Source organism: Arvicanthis niloticus, chromosome 2, assembly GCF_011762505.2.
Source record: "Arvicanthis niloticus isolate mArvNil1 chromosome 2, mArvNil1.pat.X, whole genome shotgun sequence".
Taxonomy (NCBI): Eukaryota; Metazoa; Chordata; class Mammalia; order Rodentia; family Muridae; genus Arvicanthis; species Arvicanthis niloticus.
Window position 1 is genome coordinate 144,486,712 of NC_047659.1, and position 13,247 is coordinate 144,499,958.

Genomic DNA, 13,247 nt, shown 5'->3' on the forward strand with positions numbered 1-13,247 from the left:
GGGTGTCCTTGCCAGAGTAAGCATCCAGGCACGGCACTTCCGCAAAGTGGTACCCAGGCCAGCCTGGACTATAGTTTCTTCTAGATCTGAGATGCAGGTTGGGAAGGAGATGGCTTTTATCCCATCTACTGTCAGTTTAAAACATTTGCAGCACCCAAGTACACAGACATTTTGTATCTGAAGCAGAGTTCATTCTTCTCTGAGACAGAAGGTGGCCAACTCTGCTCTCAGATGGCCACTGCCCAGAACAGTTGTTTATTGGCACCAGTCTCTTTTAATTTGTTAGCTGGGGAAGAATGAAGTCCTGGTCTCCTTTCAGCCTTAATTCCAGGGGCTAGAACAAGCCCTCTCGACTGTTAGGAGTGGCCTGGCTGCAGCTCCATGTGGAGACAAATCACTCCCTGTCTGGCTCTCTTGGGACTCCTGATTTTAAAGAGAGTTGCCTGGTAACAAGGAGACTGGGGGCCATGTGATGACATGTCTACTTTTGTGTGAGAACAGGTGATAAGTCCACCCCACTTCAGTTTAAAAGGCACCACCTCCAATTCCATCTCCCAAGTACAGCTGCCTCCTTAGGGGATTCTCCAGGGTCCTGTTCTTACTTACCATGGAGGAGCAGGTCACCTTCAATGCATATCCAGATTCAGGTGCATGTGTAAGATTTTTCCTCCTGCAAATGAGATCACGTGAGACCAGTCCCCTACCTTCCTTGCTCCTTCCCATATCCACCACCACACAGGACTAGCAGGGAGAGCCTTTCCTTCCTGCCAGGTTTAGCTAATCCAATACTTTTCTTCTCTCTCTAGACAGAAGCTGCCAGTTTGGTCATGATGGTGGCTGGGGGTGGTGGTGGTGTTAGGTGCAGCTGGGAGCAGACTAGGGGTCTAGGAAAGATGGGCAGGTCTAGACCCACCCTCTCTTGGCCAATTTATCTGAGCATCTTCTATATGCCCAGCCCTGTTTTGGGCCCTTGGGATCAAGTGACAAAGGCAGATAGGATTCCTTTCTCTCTTGGAACCCATAGCTTAGGAGTACTGCAGACAACACACAGGATAGCAAACAAGTTACCAAGCAGGGCATGTGTTGTGATGGATACCACCTAGTTGATGAGCCTGAGAGTAATGACTCACTCCACATAGCACGGTAGCCCCCAGGGGGTGCTGTAGGAGCTAAGGTGTTTCAAGAAGGAACCAGTCATGCAGGGAGAATTATGAGCATGAGAAACAGCTGGTACAAAGACTAGACAGACCTGGACGTACTCCAGGAAGTGAGAGGAAGTTTCTATAGAAGAGTAGGCAATGGAGAAGGTACAGAGGCTGAGATGCCCTCCTGGGTACAGACTGTGTGTGTGCTCTGGGAGCACCAGGGAGAGGAACCACAGGTGATCCAAGGTAATGGCTGAACCTTTGAGAGGAGATACACAAAAGCATTCCAAATCATGGTTTTGCCAGTTTGTCAGAACTACATGCTAGGATGTCTTCAATCACTTTTTATGTAACTTCAGTGAGATGTACTTGGCCACATAAAACATAAACAGTATCTATACATTATTACCACAATCGAGACAGCATGGCTTCCCGTCACTTCCTGTACCCCCCTGTAATGTTGCTCAACTCTGGCTTCCCCAGCACATCTGTGCCCCATTCCCAGGAATCTCAGTCAAGCTTATGTGACTATGGGCTTGCTTGTATCTTGTGGCTCTTATGTGTAAAGTCAATATGCATGTATGGAGGGTCATAGATGAGCACAAAGCATGTATGTATGCTTTGTGACATAGCGTGACACATGAGTACGGACATGCCACACTGAGCAGAGAGTTGTGTTAGCCTAAAACAAACTGAAAAAAAGTTTTCTCAAGTCATAAAGCTATTCTCTTGTTTTCTCTAATGTTGTGGTATTTTGCTTTTAAAAACCAAAACAAGAAACCAGGCTGTATCTGGATTATTTGTGTGAATTCCATGAGGTTGGAATGCAAGCTTTCCTGTGTAGACTCAGGAGGGAACCCCCATCTTGTAGGTCTTTGTAGCCAGGGTTTTTACATCATGGTTCCTTCTATGTACGGTTTGCTCCAAGACTCCTAATGACAGAGCTGGTGACTTAGTCATGTTTGGGCTGTCGCACCGTCTTAATTGACAATAGCCGTATAGAGAGCCATGTTCTCTGAAGCACGTCTGCTTGCCCAGGTTTTCCCCTTGGATGGGTGGGGGTTCTAGATTATTCCTGGCACAGAGAAAAAGTATGCTTCCATCTGGCTTCTTCCCAGTTCTTCTGAGGCACACAAAGGTTGCAGAGGAGTCAGTAGCCCACTTTCCATTGTTGAATACTTGGTTAGTCTCTAGTCTTTGTGTGGCTATAGCAGCTGCCGGTGGACACTTGGGTGGTATGCAGTTAGCATGGGCCCAGCCCTGGCAGCTACTTGTGTGCAAACCTTCATGTGTACACACTTTTGTTTCTTTGGGGGAATACAAAGAGTAGAATCTCTGGGTTGTACAAAGGTATTTAATGGTTGAAGGAAACAGACAAAGGCTGGGAAGATGGCTCAAAGGGTAAACTGCTTGCTTGCCCTTCACACTCTAGGATCTGAGTTATGATCCCAGCATCCATTAAAAAAAAACTAGGTATGATAGCATGTGTGCCTTTAATCTTTGGGAAGACAGAGACAAGAGGAACCCTGGGTCTGGCTAGACAGACAGTCTAGAACATTCAGTGAGCTCCAGGTTTAGTGAGAGACCATCTCTCAAAAAATAAGATGGGGAGAGACTAAGGAAGACACTTAAGGTTGACCTCTGGCCTCTACATGAATGCATACATACCGTCATGTGCATGTATGCCTGTGTGGATACATGTATAGGAATCCAATGCACTGTCCATACCCAGAGGCTGGTAGTCTTCCAAGTAAGAGGAAAAGGGTCCTAAGAACAGGCGAAAGAGTCAGAGATACCCCTCGCCCACTCACACTTTTAGGAGTCCCACAAAAACAAAGCCAACAGCCGTAGCATATATGCAAAGGACCTAGAACAGTCTCATGCTGGCTCTGTGACTGCTGCTTCAGTCTCTATGAGCCCCTATAAGCCTTGTTTGCATAGAACTTGTGAGAGTGGTCAACCAATGATTGGTCTAATGTTAGGCCCAAACCAGGAGAGACGGCCCATGCCCTGACACTACCTGGATGACCAGAAAACAGATGCTGGATAGCCCATAAACCTAGGATAGGAAAACAGTAATAAAATAATTCCTAATGATATTCTGCTGTATTCATAGGTCAATGCCTGGCCTAATTGTCATTAGAGAGGCTTCCGGCAGCAGCCGATGGGAACAGAACACTAGGTGAAGAGAAAGCCCAGATTAGAGGTCTCCACCAGGTTCCTCCCCTTGGAGCTCAGGGAAGAGGAAGAGGAGGAGGAAGAATTGTAGGAGGCAGAGAGGTGGAAGACACCAGGGGTCACCATGGCCCACAGAATTAACTAAAAGTTGTTTGTATTAAATATACATAGCCTGAGCTGGTCACAGTTGCTCAAGTGAGTTTTGGTAATCTGTTTTGCTTCAGAAATTATGTTTTTAGCTACTTTTCCATTGCTGTGAGAAAACATCTGGACCAAAAGCAACTTGGGGACAAAAAGATTTCTTGTATCTTACAGACTAGAGTCCATCATCCAGGAAAGCCAGGACAGGAACTAGGAGGCAGGAACGGAAACAGAGACCATGGCTGAACACTGCCTATTGGCTTGCTACTCATGGCTTGCTCAGCTTGCTTTCTTATAGCATCCAGGACCACCACCAGCCCAGGAGTGGCACTGCCCACTGTGAGCTTGGCTGGCCCTTGTCAATCATCCATCAAGACAATGCTCTATAGACCTGGCTACAAGCCAGTCCTAAAGAGGAACATTTCTCAATTAATACCTTTTCCAAGATGACACTGAGAAGCTGACATAAAAACTATCATAAGTTTATATCATCTAAATCGCCAATCTATTAGCATGATGTCATTGGAGATGGCCTGTTCTATCTCTTTAAGATCTGCAGACTCAGGTGACGTGTACCACCTCCTGTGTTCCTGATGCTGGCTGCTTTCTCTCTGCTTCTCCTTCTCTTGTGCTAGAGTCTTACCAACCTTCTCACTGATGGACTTTTTGTTTTAGCGGGCTTCCACTCTGAACTCCAGCATTGCCTTATGTCCATCTCCGTGGTTTACTTCATTCCTTCTCTAGACTATTGAGTTAGGCTCGATGGCCAATTGTTTGAGTTATTTCCTCTTTTTTAGTAAGGGCACTCAAGGCTCTAAGCATCCCCGAAGCATCATTTTGAGATATTCCATTTGCTTCAAAATCCTCTGTTTCAGTTGCGAGTTCTTCTTGGAACTTTGGGCTTCTCAGAAGTTAAATATATATTTTAATTTAGTCCGGTTATTTTTGAAGAGATCTTTTTCGTTATTGATTTCCAATTTTGTTCCACCCTAGTCTGAGAACATGTTCTATATGAATTAAGATCTTTGAAATCTATCGACTTGTTTCATGGCCCAGAACAGGCTCTGTCCTGGAACAGAGGGTTCATGTACTTGGAGGAGGACATGATCTTTGAAGGTGTTCTGGGCATGAATTCTGTGTCAGCCTGGTGGAGCTGGTGGGTGTGCTCACGTCTGCCCTATAACTCCTGTGAATGATGGAGGAGAGACCTCTGAGACTCACGGCTACAGTTACAACCTACATGTTTTTCTTAGGCTTTAATTTACGTATTCAGAAGCTTCAAAGAAGCTTTAGACTCCTGGTGACTTCCATGTGGAGTGATTTCTCTATGACAGTGGAGTGACCCTTCCTGTCTCTGACAAACGTGTTTGCTCTGAGGTTCTTCATGTCTATAAATAGGCCTTCTTCAAGTTTCTTTGACTGGGATGAGAATGGGGGCACCCTTCCCTCCCCTTTCTTAGTGGTTACTTAGTGGCAGCATGCACTTTGATCCTGCTTTTCAGCTATACTTTTTTAATTTAGAGTGTTCAGAATACTTACATGAATATGATTGATTTTTCACATTTCAATTTACATGTGGGTATGTGGAGTTTTAACAATATTTTATGTATATGTGTACATGTCTGGGTGTATTTATGTGCCCACATGTATGAAAAAGCCCCAGGGAGTCATATGAGGGCATCAGATCTCCTAGACCCGAGTTGAGAGGGTTGTGAACCACCAATGTGGCTGCTCTGAACCAAAACTAGTTCCTCTGCAGAGACAGCAGTGTTTTTAATACTGAGCCATCGTTCCAGTCTTGTTTTTGAGATTGGGACTCATGTAGTCTAGGGTGACCCAAAACTAACTATGTAGCTAAGGATGACCTTGAACTCCTGATTCTCCCGCTTCTCTGCCTCCAATTCTCTAGTCCTGGGATAGCAGGTGGTTGCCACGGTGACTGACTCTTACATAGTGCTGGGGGTTGAACTGAGGGCCTCATGCTTGCTGGGCAGGCAGTCTGCTCACTGAGCCGTACCTGGAAGCCTGATTATGCTGTCTTCCATTTGGGGCAATCACCTTCAGTAACTACAGCTCTTTGCCTCTCCACTGCTGCTCTTATTATTATTATTATTATTATTATTATTACTATTATTACTATTATTTATAGCTCGGTTTTCCTGGTATGGAGGGACGGCTCAGCAGCTAAGAGCACTGCTCTTTCAGAGGAACCAGGTTCAGTTCTTAGCAATGTTGGGAAGCTCACAACTGCCTGTTAACTCCAGCTCCAGGGGATCTAATGTCTTCCTCTGTGGCCTTCAAAGAGGCCTATCCTCACACATGCATAGACCCACACACAAATACACACAATTAAAAAATAAAGTATTTTTTTAAAAGACAGATTTCCTTCAAGAGAATTAAGTACAAATATGTCTATAAATTGCAGGCACCACCCCGTGCCTCCGCTTTCATTGTTCAGATTTTAGGATTCCGACTGAAGTCAGCTCTTTCCCTACCGCCTAAAGGATTTCTTCTGCCATCTCTTATAGCCATTGATTCTTGCTGCATTCTAGTTTCTGTAAAAGTGTTTGCCTTCATCCTGAGAGGTATTTTTAGCATGTGTTGAGGGTGAATCGCCTAAGTGGTCTTCCAGTGAATGTCATCTCATTGTGTAGCTTCTGGGTGACTGTGGGTCCCTTCATTGTGCCCCAGTGTGCCTGTCTGTCTATGAAGGCCACTGAGGTGCTCTCTCTGTCAGCCATGGTGACGACAGGCTCCACGTGAGCTTCTTTGCTGTTGGAGCTTGGCCGAGCCCTTCCCGCATCTCTGTAGGCGTGGGGAGTTTCGGTTGGCTGACACACATCGTGAATCTATTTCTTGGTTGTCGGATGCTCTTCCAGTCCTATAAATAATCCGTTGAGGTTTATTCTGGGAAGCAGCTTGGTTACTTGGAAACGAGCTCACGCATCCTGGTCTGGTTTTTACAATTTCATAGACAGAAGTGGAACTGAGCTCCATCCAGCCTATCTCTGTTTGTTCCAAAGACCAGGACCATCTGTGAACCCATCCCAGTGTCTGAACAATCACAGCATGTTCCAGCCTGACTGATGGTCATGGGGCACAGTGCTGGGTCTCCCAGTGTCCTCAGGCCCCAGGCAGGGTCCCTGGCCCTCTTTCATAGGCAGATGCCAGACTGTACACACCTTGGGTTTCTTGGTTCTTGCTCAGGGTTTCCAGCTGTTTGTCCCACAGATTCCAGCTGTGGGCCTCTTGGATTTCTCTGCTTCACCATCTCAACTTCAACTCAGTTTCTGAGGCTCTTTTTAGGTCCCTGCAACCCAACAACCATCCTAAGGCATCGGCTGGACTCCTGGGGTATCCCTCATTCAATGCCCTTCTCTCTAGCTTTCCTTCCATTTCTGCTCATTTCCAGCATCTGAAAATCACTTAAACTTTGACTCCTACTTTGCTTGGAGAAAAAAGAGGATCCAGTCCATGCACACCAGGCAGAAGTAGATACACTCATGGTCTCATTTCTCCTTCCTCTTTTTTGTTGGCAGCATCATCTATAGCCCAGGCTAGTTTTGATTCATGATGTAGCTCAGGCTGGACCAGATCCCCATAGGGTTCTTCTGTCACACACTGTGCAGTATGACCTTGCACACGTTGTCCAAGTTCAAATGTAGCAGAACAAGTGAGCAAAGTCCTCGCCACTGCCGGGCTCACTTGATCCATTTCTCTCCACTGAGTCAGTATGCTTCAGGCTCTTTAAACAAGAGAGCATACAGAATGCTCTGCAGGAAGGATGCACAGCAGAGCCCACCTGCTGCACTTGAGGCCACCACAGCTGCTCTTGTCCCATCCCTTTCTGTCCTTGTTGTTGCCTTTAGGTACCAGGAGTGAGGCAGGTACATGACACCCTGACTCATGGGTGTCATGCTGAGAAGCATGGATGCTGGGGCAGCCCTGGGTTTCCCTCTGGCCTGTCACTCATGTCTCTGTGGTCTGGCTGGGTGCCAGCAGCTTGCTTCTGTGCCAACCAAGGCAGACATACCTTTTCTACACTCAGGTACAGGTACAGGCACAGGGATAGGAGCTGATTTCTTCGGCTTGGGTGTTAGCAAGTCGGGTCTGCAATGGAGATAATGAGCTCTCCTCAGCAGCTAGAGCTTAGCATCCAGAAGCAGAGGGAGGTACGCAGGAGCTGAGCAGACACACAGGGAAAGGTCTGAGTCCTGAGCACACAAGTGTGTGTGTGTATGTGTGTGTAGGGCCAGGCATGTCAGAGCTGGGAGGACACATGGCTGGTTCTGTGGCCTGGGAGGACAGAACAGGTAGCAGCTGAGGGTATCTGTGCCTGCATGATGTCAGAGTGGTGGAGGCAGAGATTGCCCATTACCCATCTTCCCTCCTCTGGGGTGAATCATGGAGGCTAATGAAACTGAAACTTGGGGAGCATGTTGAGCCTCATGGGGGTTGCAGCATGCATGGAGAGTGGAAGGCCAGGTGCAGCCCCATGCTGTGGTCTGTCTCGTGCTGTGGTCAGTAGACCACTCCAGTACCTGAGGAAGAAGCCAGCATCCCATGTTCCTCAGGACCAATCCTGTCAGAAGTCTTTACTGTAGACACCTCTCCTCTGGAGCCTTCCCTTCCTTGTTATTGCCCCCTGAATGCTAAGTATCAGACCTTGGTAACCTCCAGACTAGACCTCAGTGAAGAAAAATCAGAAGTTCCTGCTGTGGCCCTACTGTGTGTCCTGTGGCAGTTCTGGAGACTTGGAATACACAGATGAAAATTAATTCACAAAGATCTCACGCAGGGAAACTTTCCACTCCTGACTAGAGGTACCTGTGACAGGCTCTCTCAGTTAAGAGTGAGTTTAATCAGGTTTGTGATGATGACCCTGAGGGCATTCATGGTGTCTTCCAGACTCTTCTGTGAGGGTGCCACACAGTCAGTGAACCCTTATGGTTGAGCGTGCCACAGTGCCCAGAGAATGGCTGCCTTTCCCTTACCAGGTGACAAACCCCAACATTCACAAAGAATTCCTCCCTAGATCCTTGAAATGCCCCCAGTTCACTAAGGCACCACATCCTTCAGAAAACACCAACTGGAACTGTTGTGTGTATGGCTTCTTCAGACTATGAGCCACCACATCCAGGATGCCATCGTTTGCAAAGCCAGTAAGGCAGACTCAGGATGGAGTCTCTGCCTGAGCCACTTACAAAAACCTTTTCTTTCCCTGTAAGGCACATGATGAATGACTCCTACTAGACATTCAGACCTCAGCAGACTTGTGTTTTATCTCCCAAATCCCTCTTAAGGGATCACATTTTGTATATTGCCTTGTTTTGTGTTTCTGATGTTCAGAGGGGCCAGGCTCTGTCTCGGGGGTTGATTTTCTATCCTTTCGTATGGTCTGCATGCATATGTCCAAACGCTAAGATGCAACCGAGTCAGTCAGACCCAGAGCCAACCTGGTTGTGTATTTACTTGTAACAGTCTTGAATGACTGACTCTGGTGTCCACATGTCTCTCAGGGGAGAGTGGCTGTCATTGAACCAATCTTCAGAGGAGGAGACAGAGAAGTGGTTAGCAGCTGCCAGTCAAGGGAAATAAGACAGGGTGCCAGTTCTTGATGGAGACCCTGACCCGGCAGGTCTCTCTGATCATCTACTGATCAGAGAGATGTCATGTATAAGCAATGCCGGCAAGGCAGGGGGTAGGCACGAGAGTGTCTAGGGTGGTGTGCTGTATGTACTGAAAGCACATGTATGTGGTTAGAAAGTGGAAGACACTGGAGAGAAGTCATTGCTACCTGGGGCTAGAGTCACAGCCACAATAGCTAGAGTCACTCTAATTCATTCAGATGGCTTTGAAAGAGGATGTGGGCTATGGTCACCCAGGTGTCTAGTTTCTGGACACTTGGGATGTGTGATACCCACTGTGGTGGAGCATGTGACGGGGAGCCTAATGTGGTATCACGTACCTTGCCCACTGAGCCTCTGGAAACAGCACAATGCAGCGTGTATGGCTCATCCAGTTTTAGCACTAGGCCCCTGATCTAACTCCTGACCCCATCCACTGATGGGGAGCCAGTTCTCTAAGACCTGTTTCTCATCCTGGTGGCTCTCACAGGAACACTGCCGAGGAAATGCAAGAAGGAGTTGCTGGCAGTGAAACTGAGGAACCGGCCGAGCAAGCAGGAGCTGGAGGACCGGAACATCTTCCCCAGGAGGACCGATGAGGAGAGACAGGAGATCCGACAGCAGATCGAGATGAAGCTGTCCAAGTAAGTGAGCATGTGCAGACTGATGCCCAGGACTCTCTGCCAGGAGACACGTGGACATGTCTTAGCCTCTGGGATCCCCTCCCTCAGTGTCACACTGGGCTCACAAGTGGATGTGGGATCTGAAGCAGGTTGCTCGCCCTTGGCATTGCATGGGAATACATACCTCTCTCTTGGGGTTGCTTGTGTGCCTGTAGCTCAGCAGCATCCGTGACCTCTACCTGTTGTGTTCCCTGGGACAATCAAAACGTTCTCCAGATATCACCAAAATACCCCTTGGTGAGCCAGTGGTCTGCACAAGCCAAAGGAGACGTATGAAGAAGGGAGAGACACAGAAGAGAGGGTGTGGACCAAATTACTGTGGACGTGTCTTTGCTGTGATAGTTCTGGTACATACAGCTCCTCATAAACTCTATCCAGTTATTTCCCTTTAAGAATTAAGTCCAACTTTGCTTGATCGCCTGAGTCTTTTGGGAGAATCCATGCTCACACGAATGTGTCCATCCACTGTCACACTTTGTGGGGTAGAATGTGCGCCATATGTTACGTGCTACAGGGTGAGAGCTACACTAGCATCCTTCCACACTCAGTCACAGCGGGGCCAGGCTCTCCTCCTGCCTCAAAGTCTGGCTGTGGCCTCTGGAAACAAATGGTGGATTCCTAGACTCCCTGGGGTCCACCAGGTGATGGTCACTCAGCAGTCTGGGCCACGTGTCAGGCCAGAGGGAAACTGCCCCATGTTGGACCTCAGAGGGCAGGACTAAAGAGCGTTTCTAGATGGTGGAGCTACAAGGGGCGGGGCTATAATGCACATTCAGAATGTAGGACTGGCTAGGTTGGGTCCTAGAGGGTGGGGCTGTGGGTCACCTGCAGAGGGCAGGGCTGCAGGGCGCCCACAGGAGTGGCAGGAATGTCAGAGGGTGGGGCTGTGGGTCACCTGCAGAGGGTGGGGCTGCAGGGCACCCACAGGAGTGGCAGGAACGTCAGAGGGTGGTGCTGTGGGTCACCAGTAAGCACCTTAGCTCCAAAGGGCGGGCCTGGAAGCTGCGGGAGCTACTTGGTTTGGGAATGTCTAAGAGGTATGGAAGACAAAGGCTGTGGGACCAGGATTCCCCTTCGCTCACAGAACTGGGAACTAATTTTAGACTCTAGGATGTAATATAGCAGATTCTCTCCGTTTCTTGTCACTACATCTGAAAATGGAAAAGGATCCCAGAATTAGACACAAAGAGCAGGAGGCTGTGAGTCTCCCCAGGAGGTCAGAGGTGGTTTCTGGTGTCTCTGTGTCTTCCCCACTGGAATGGTCTAATTGGCTCTCTGCCTGTGTGCCTCCTTAGGACCATCTACATTCTACTGCTGAATAATTCAGCCTCCGGTTGCCATGGCAACACATCATCTACAGTATTCCCAAGAATGTTTGGGGTTTCCATAGCATTTTATTTTGCTATTTCCAAATCTTATTTTTTTTTTTCTCTTCTGTGTGCTCCATGGCTTCTCTGAGAGAAGTGATTCCCATCTTCCACGCATGACATCCCCTGTATGTCTGGTCTGGGTTCCACAATGAGGTTGGGGTCCCCTCTGCAGGGGTAAAATTGTATGATACTGCCAGTCCCTTCCTGCAGGGTTGCCAAGCTTGCTCTCCAAATATATGTGGGTGAGTGGGCACAGTCCTGGTTTCTCATGGGGCTGTGTCCTGAGAATAACCTGCAAAGGACTGTGTGCCCCCTTGGCACTGTCCACCCCTCCCCCCAAGAACGTTAAATACAAAGACACCATTGATAGGATTTCATACTGTAGCATGGGCTTCAGTCTCCTCAGCTGGAGTCACAAGTGTGTGCCACTGGACCTGCTGGCTGTCACCTCTAAGTACTGAGCACATAGCATGAGCTGTTTATCTGCTCCCCTCAAAGTGACTGAGAGATGTACTTGGCTATGGTTTATTACGCTTTAGGGGGAGGGTGAGATGTCTTACCCAGGATGCTGTGGGAGGAAAAGTGGACGTAGAAATCAGTCAGGGAATACCCAGCCAGCCTTCTGGGAAGTGTTCTGGACAGTAACAATTCTCAGACAGCGCCTCCTGCCGGGAATTCTGGGGTTCTTTATTTTAATTCATTGCTTGAGGCTATCTTCTGTGGGTTTTTAACGTCATATGTAGTGTGTTCAGAATCTGGGCCAAAACACTATACTTGGTACAAAGATGTCGACACCCATGGGGGACAGTTAAAGGAATGAAAAGTTTCTCCCCCACATCGTCTAGAGATGTGGAGATCACCTAGAGTGAGGATATCCGGGAATGAGCTTGGCCTTAGAAAGGTCAGTTCAGATAGCAGTCCTCCATCACAGCCGTGGCCAGGGTCACTCCTACTTTGTGAAGAGGAGACAGTGGGACTGGTTGCTTTTTAAAAAAGATTCCAGGTCACTTAAAGGAATAAGATCCCATTCCTGGCAGGAGGAACTGGTTAGGAACTGCTACTGTCATAGCCAGGTGTCCTCGTGGGCTGTTTGTCATAGACACAGGGCATAGAAGCCACCAGCAGGCCTCCTGAAGAGTAGGTAACATGATCGAATAAGCAGGCCACAGGGACTAGTAACACAAGTTCCCTTAGAGCCCCCTGTGATGCAGATGACAGCCTTGTCCCTGACCAGTTAGTTGATGGTTTGCCTAGGCCAAGTCTCTGGACAGGCGTCTCTGGAGTGATGGGTTGTACAGCTTCTTGTTTGGGCTCCCTAGGGGAGGTCTTTGTTCTGGGGCTGAGTGAGAAGCTGATTAAAGCTCAATAGCATCCTTCAGGGGTTGGCACTTAGCACATTAGCACAGCGGTTAAGTGATCCCCAGCTTCTCTCTGCACATTGTGTTCTGATGCATCCGGAACAGACCGCCACCACTGGGCCGCAGAGAACACAGGGTCTCAAGGAAAACAGCGCCAGACGCACTTGTACCGCCAAACAGAACAGCCACGTCTCCAGCTTGCTCACCTTGAATTCTGCAGTTGAACAAAGGGGTTGCGTGATGCTCCTAAGAGTGGGGTGGAAACCAAGCACTGCTACCTCACTGGATGATGTGAGGCTTCAGATGCTGCAAAGGAGGCTGGACATTATGCAAACTCTTGGGTTTGTGGATGAGGGACTATGAAAATACATGTTCTTATTTGCTGCTTCTAATTTCTCAAAAGCTGGTCCTATCTGGAGTATACACATTCACTGCATAGGCAGGGGTTACACTCCTAACAAACTTTAGTGGATCTTTGCTTCTCTCTCTCTCTCTCTCTCTCTCTCTCTCTCTCTCTCTCTCTCTCTCTCTCCCCTCAAGAGTGGATGTGAGCCCAGTTCACCATGGGCATCTTAAGTCCCATGGGCATCACCTTGGAGACAGCCATGGTCTTAAGGTAGCTGTAGTTTGTTGTTTGACTCCTTTCTGCAGTCCAGTGGCTTGTTTGGTGCTGTGCACTTGTGGTCCCCTTGAAGGTTTGCACAGGTGTCCTGGGGTGGGTACTCCGAATAGCTTCAGTTTTCAC

The 13,247-nt window shown here is 48.2% G+C and overlaps 1 protein-coding gene across 5 annotated transcripts in view; it reads left to right on the top strand.

Moving 5' to 3' along the window:
• Nucleotides 1–13,247, top strand: part of Phactr3 (phosphatase and actin regulator 3) — a 219,182-nt gene that overhangs the window by 179,003 nt on the left and 26,932 nt on the right. For all 5 annotated transcript variants that reach the window (XM_076930348.1, XM_034496548.2, XM_076930349.1 and 2 more), the window contains exon 8: nt 9,582–9,735. In XM_076930348.1, the coding sequence (XP_076786463.1) occupies nt 9,582–9,735 (154 nt within the window). The remainder of the gene's footprint in view (nt 1–9,581; nt 9,736–13,247) is intronic.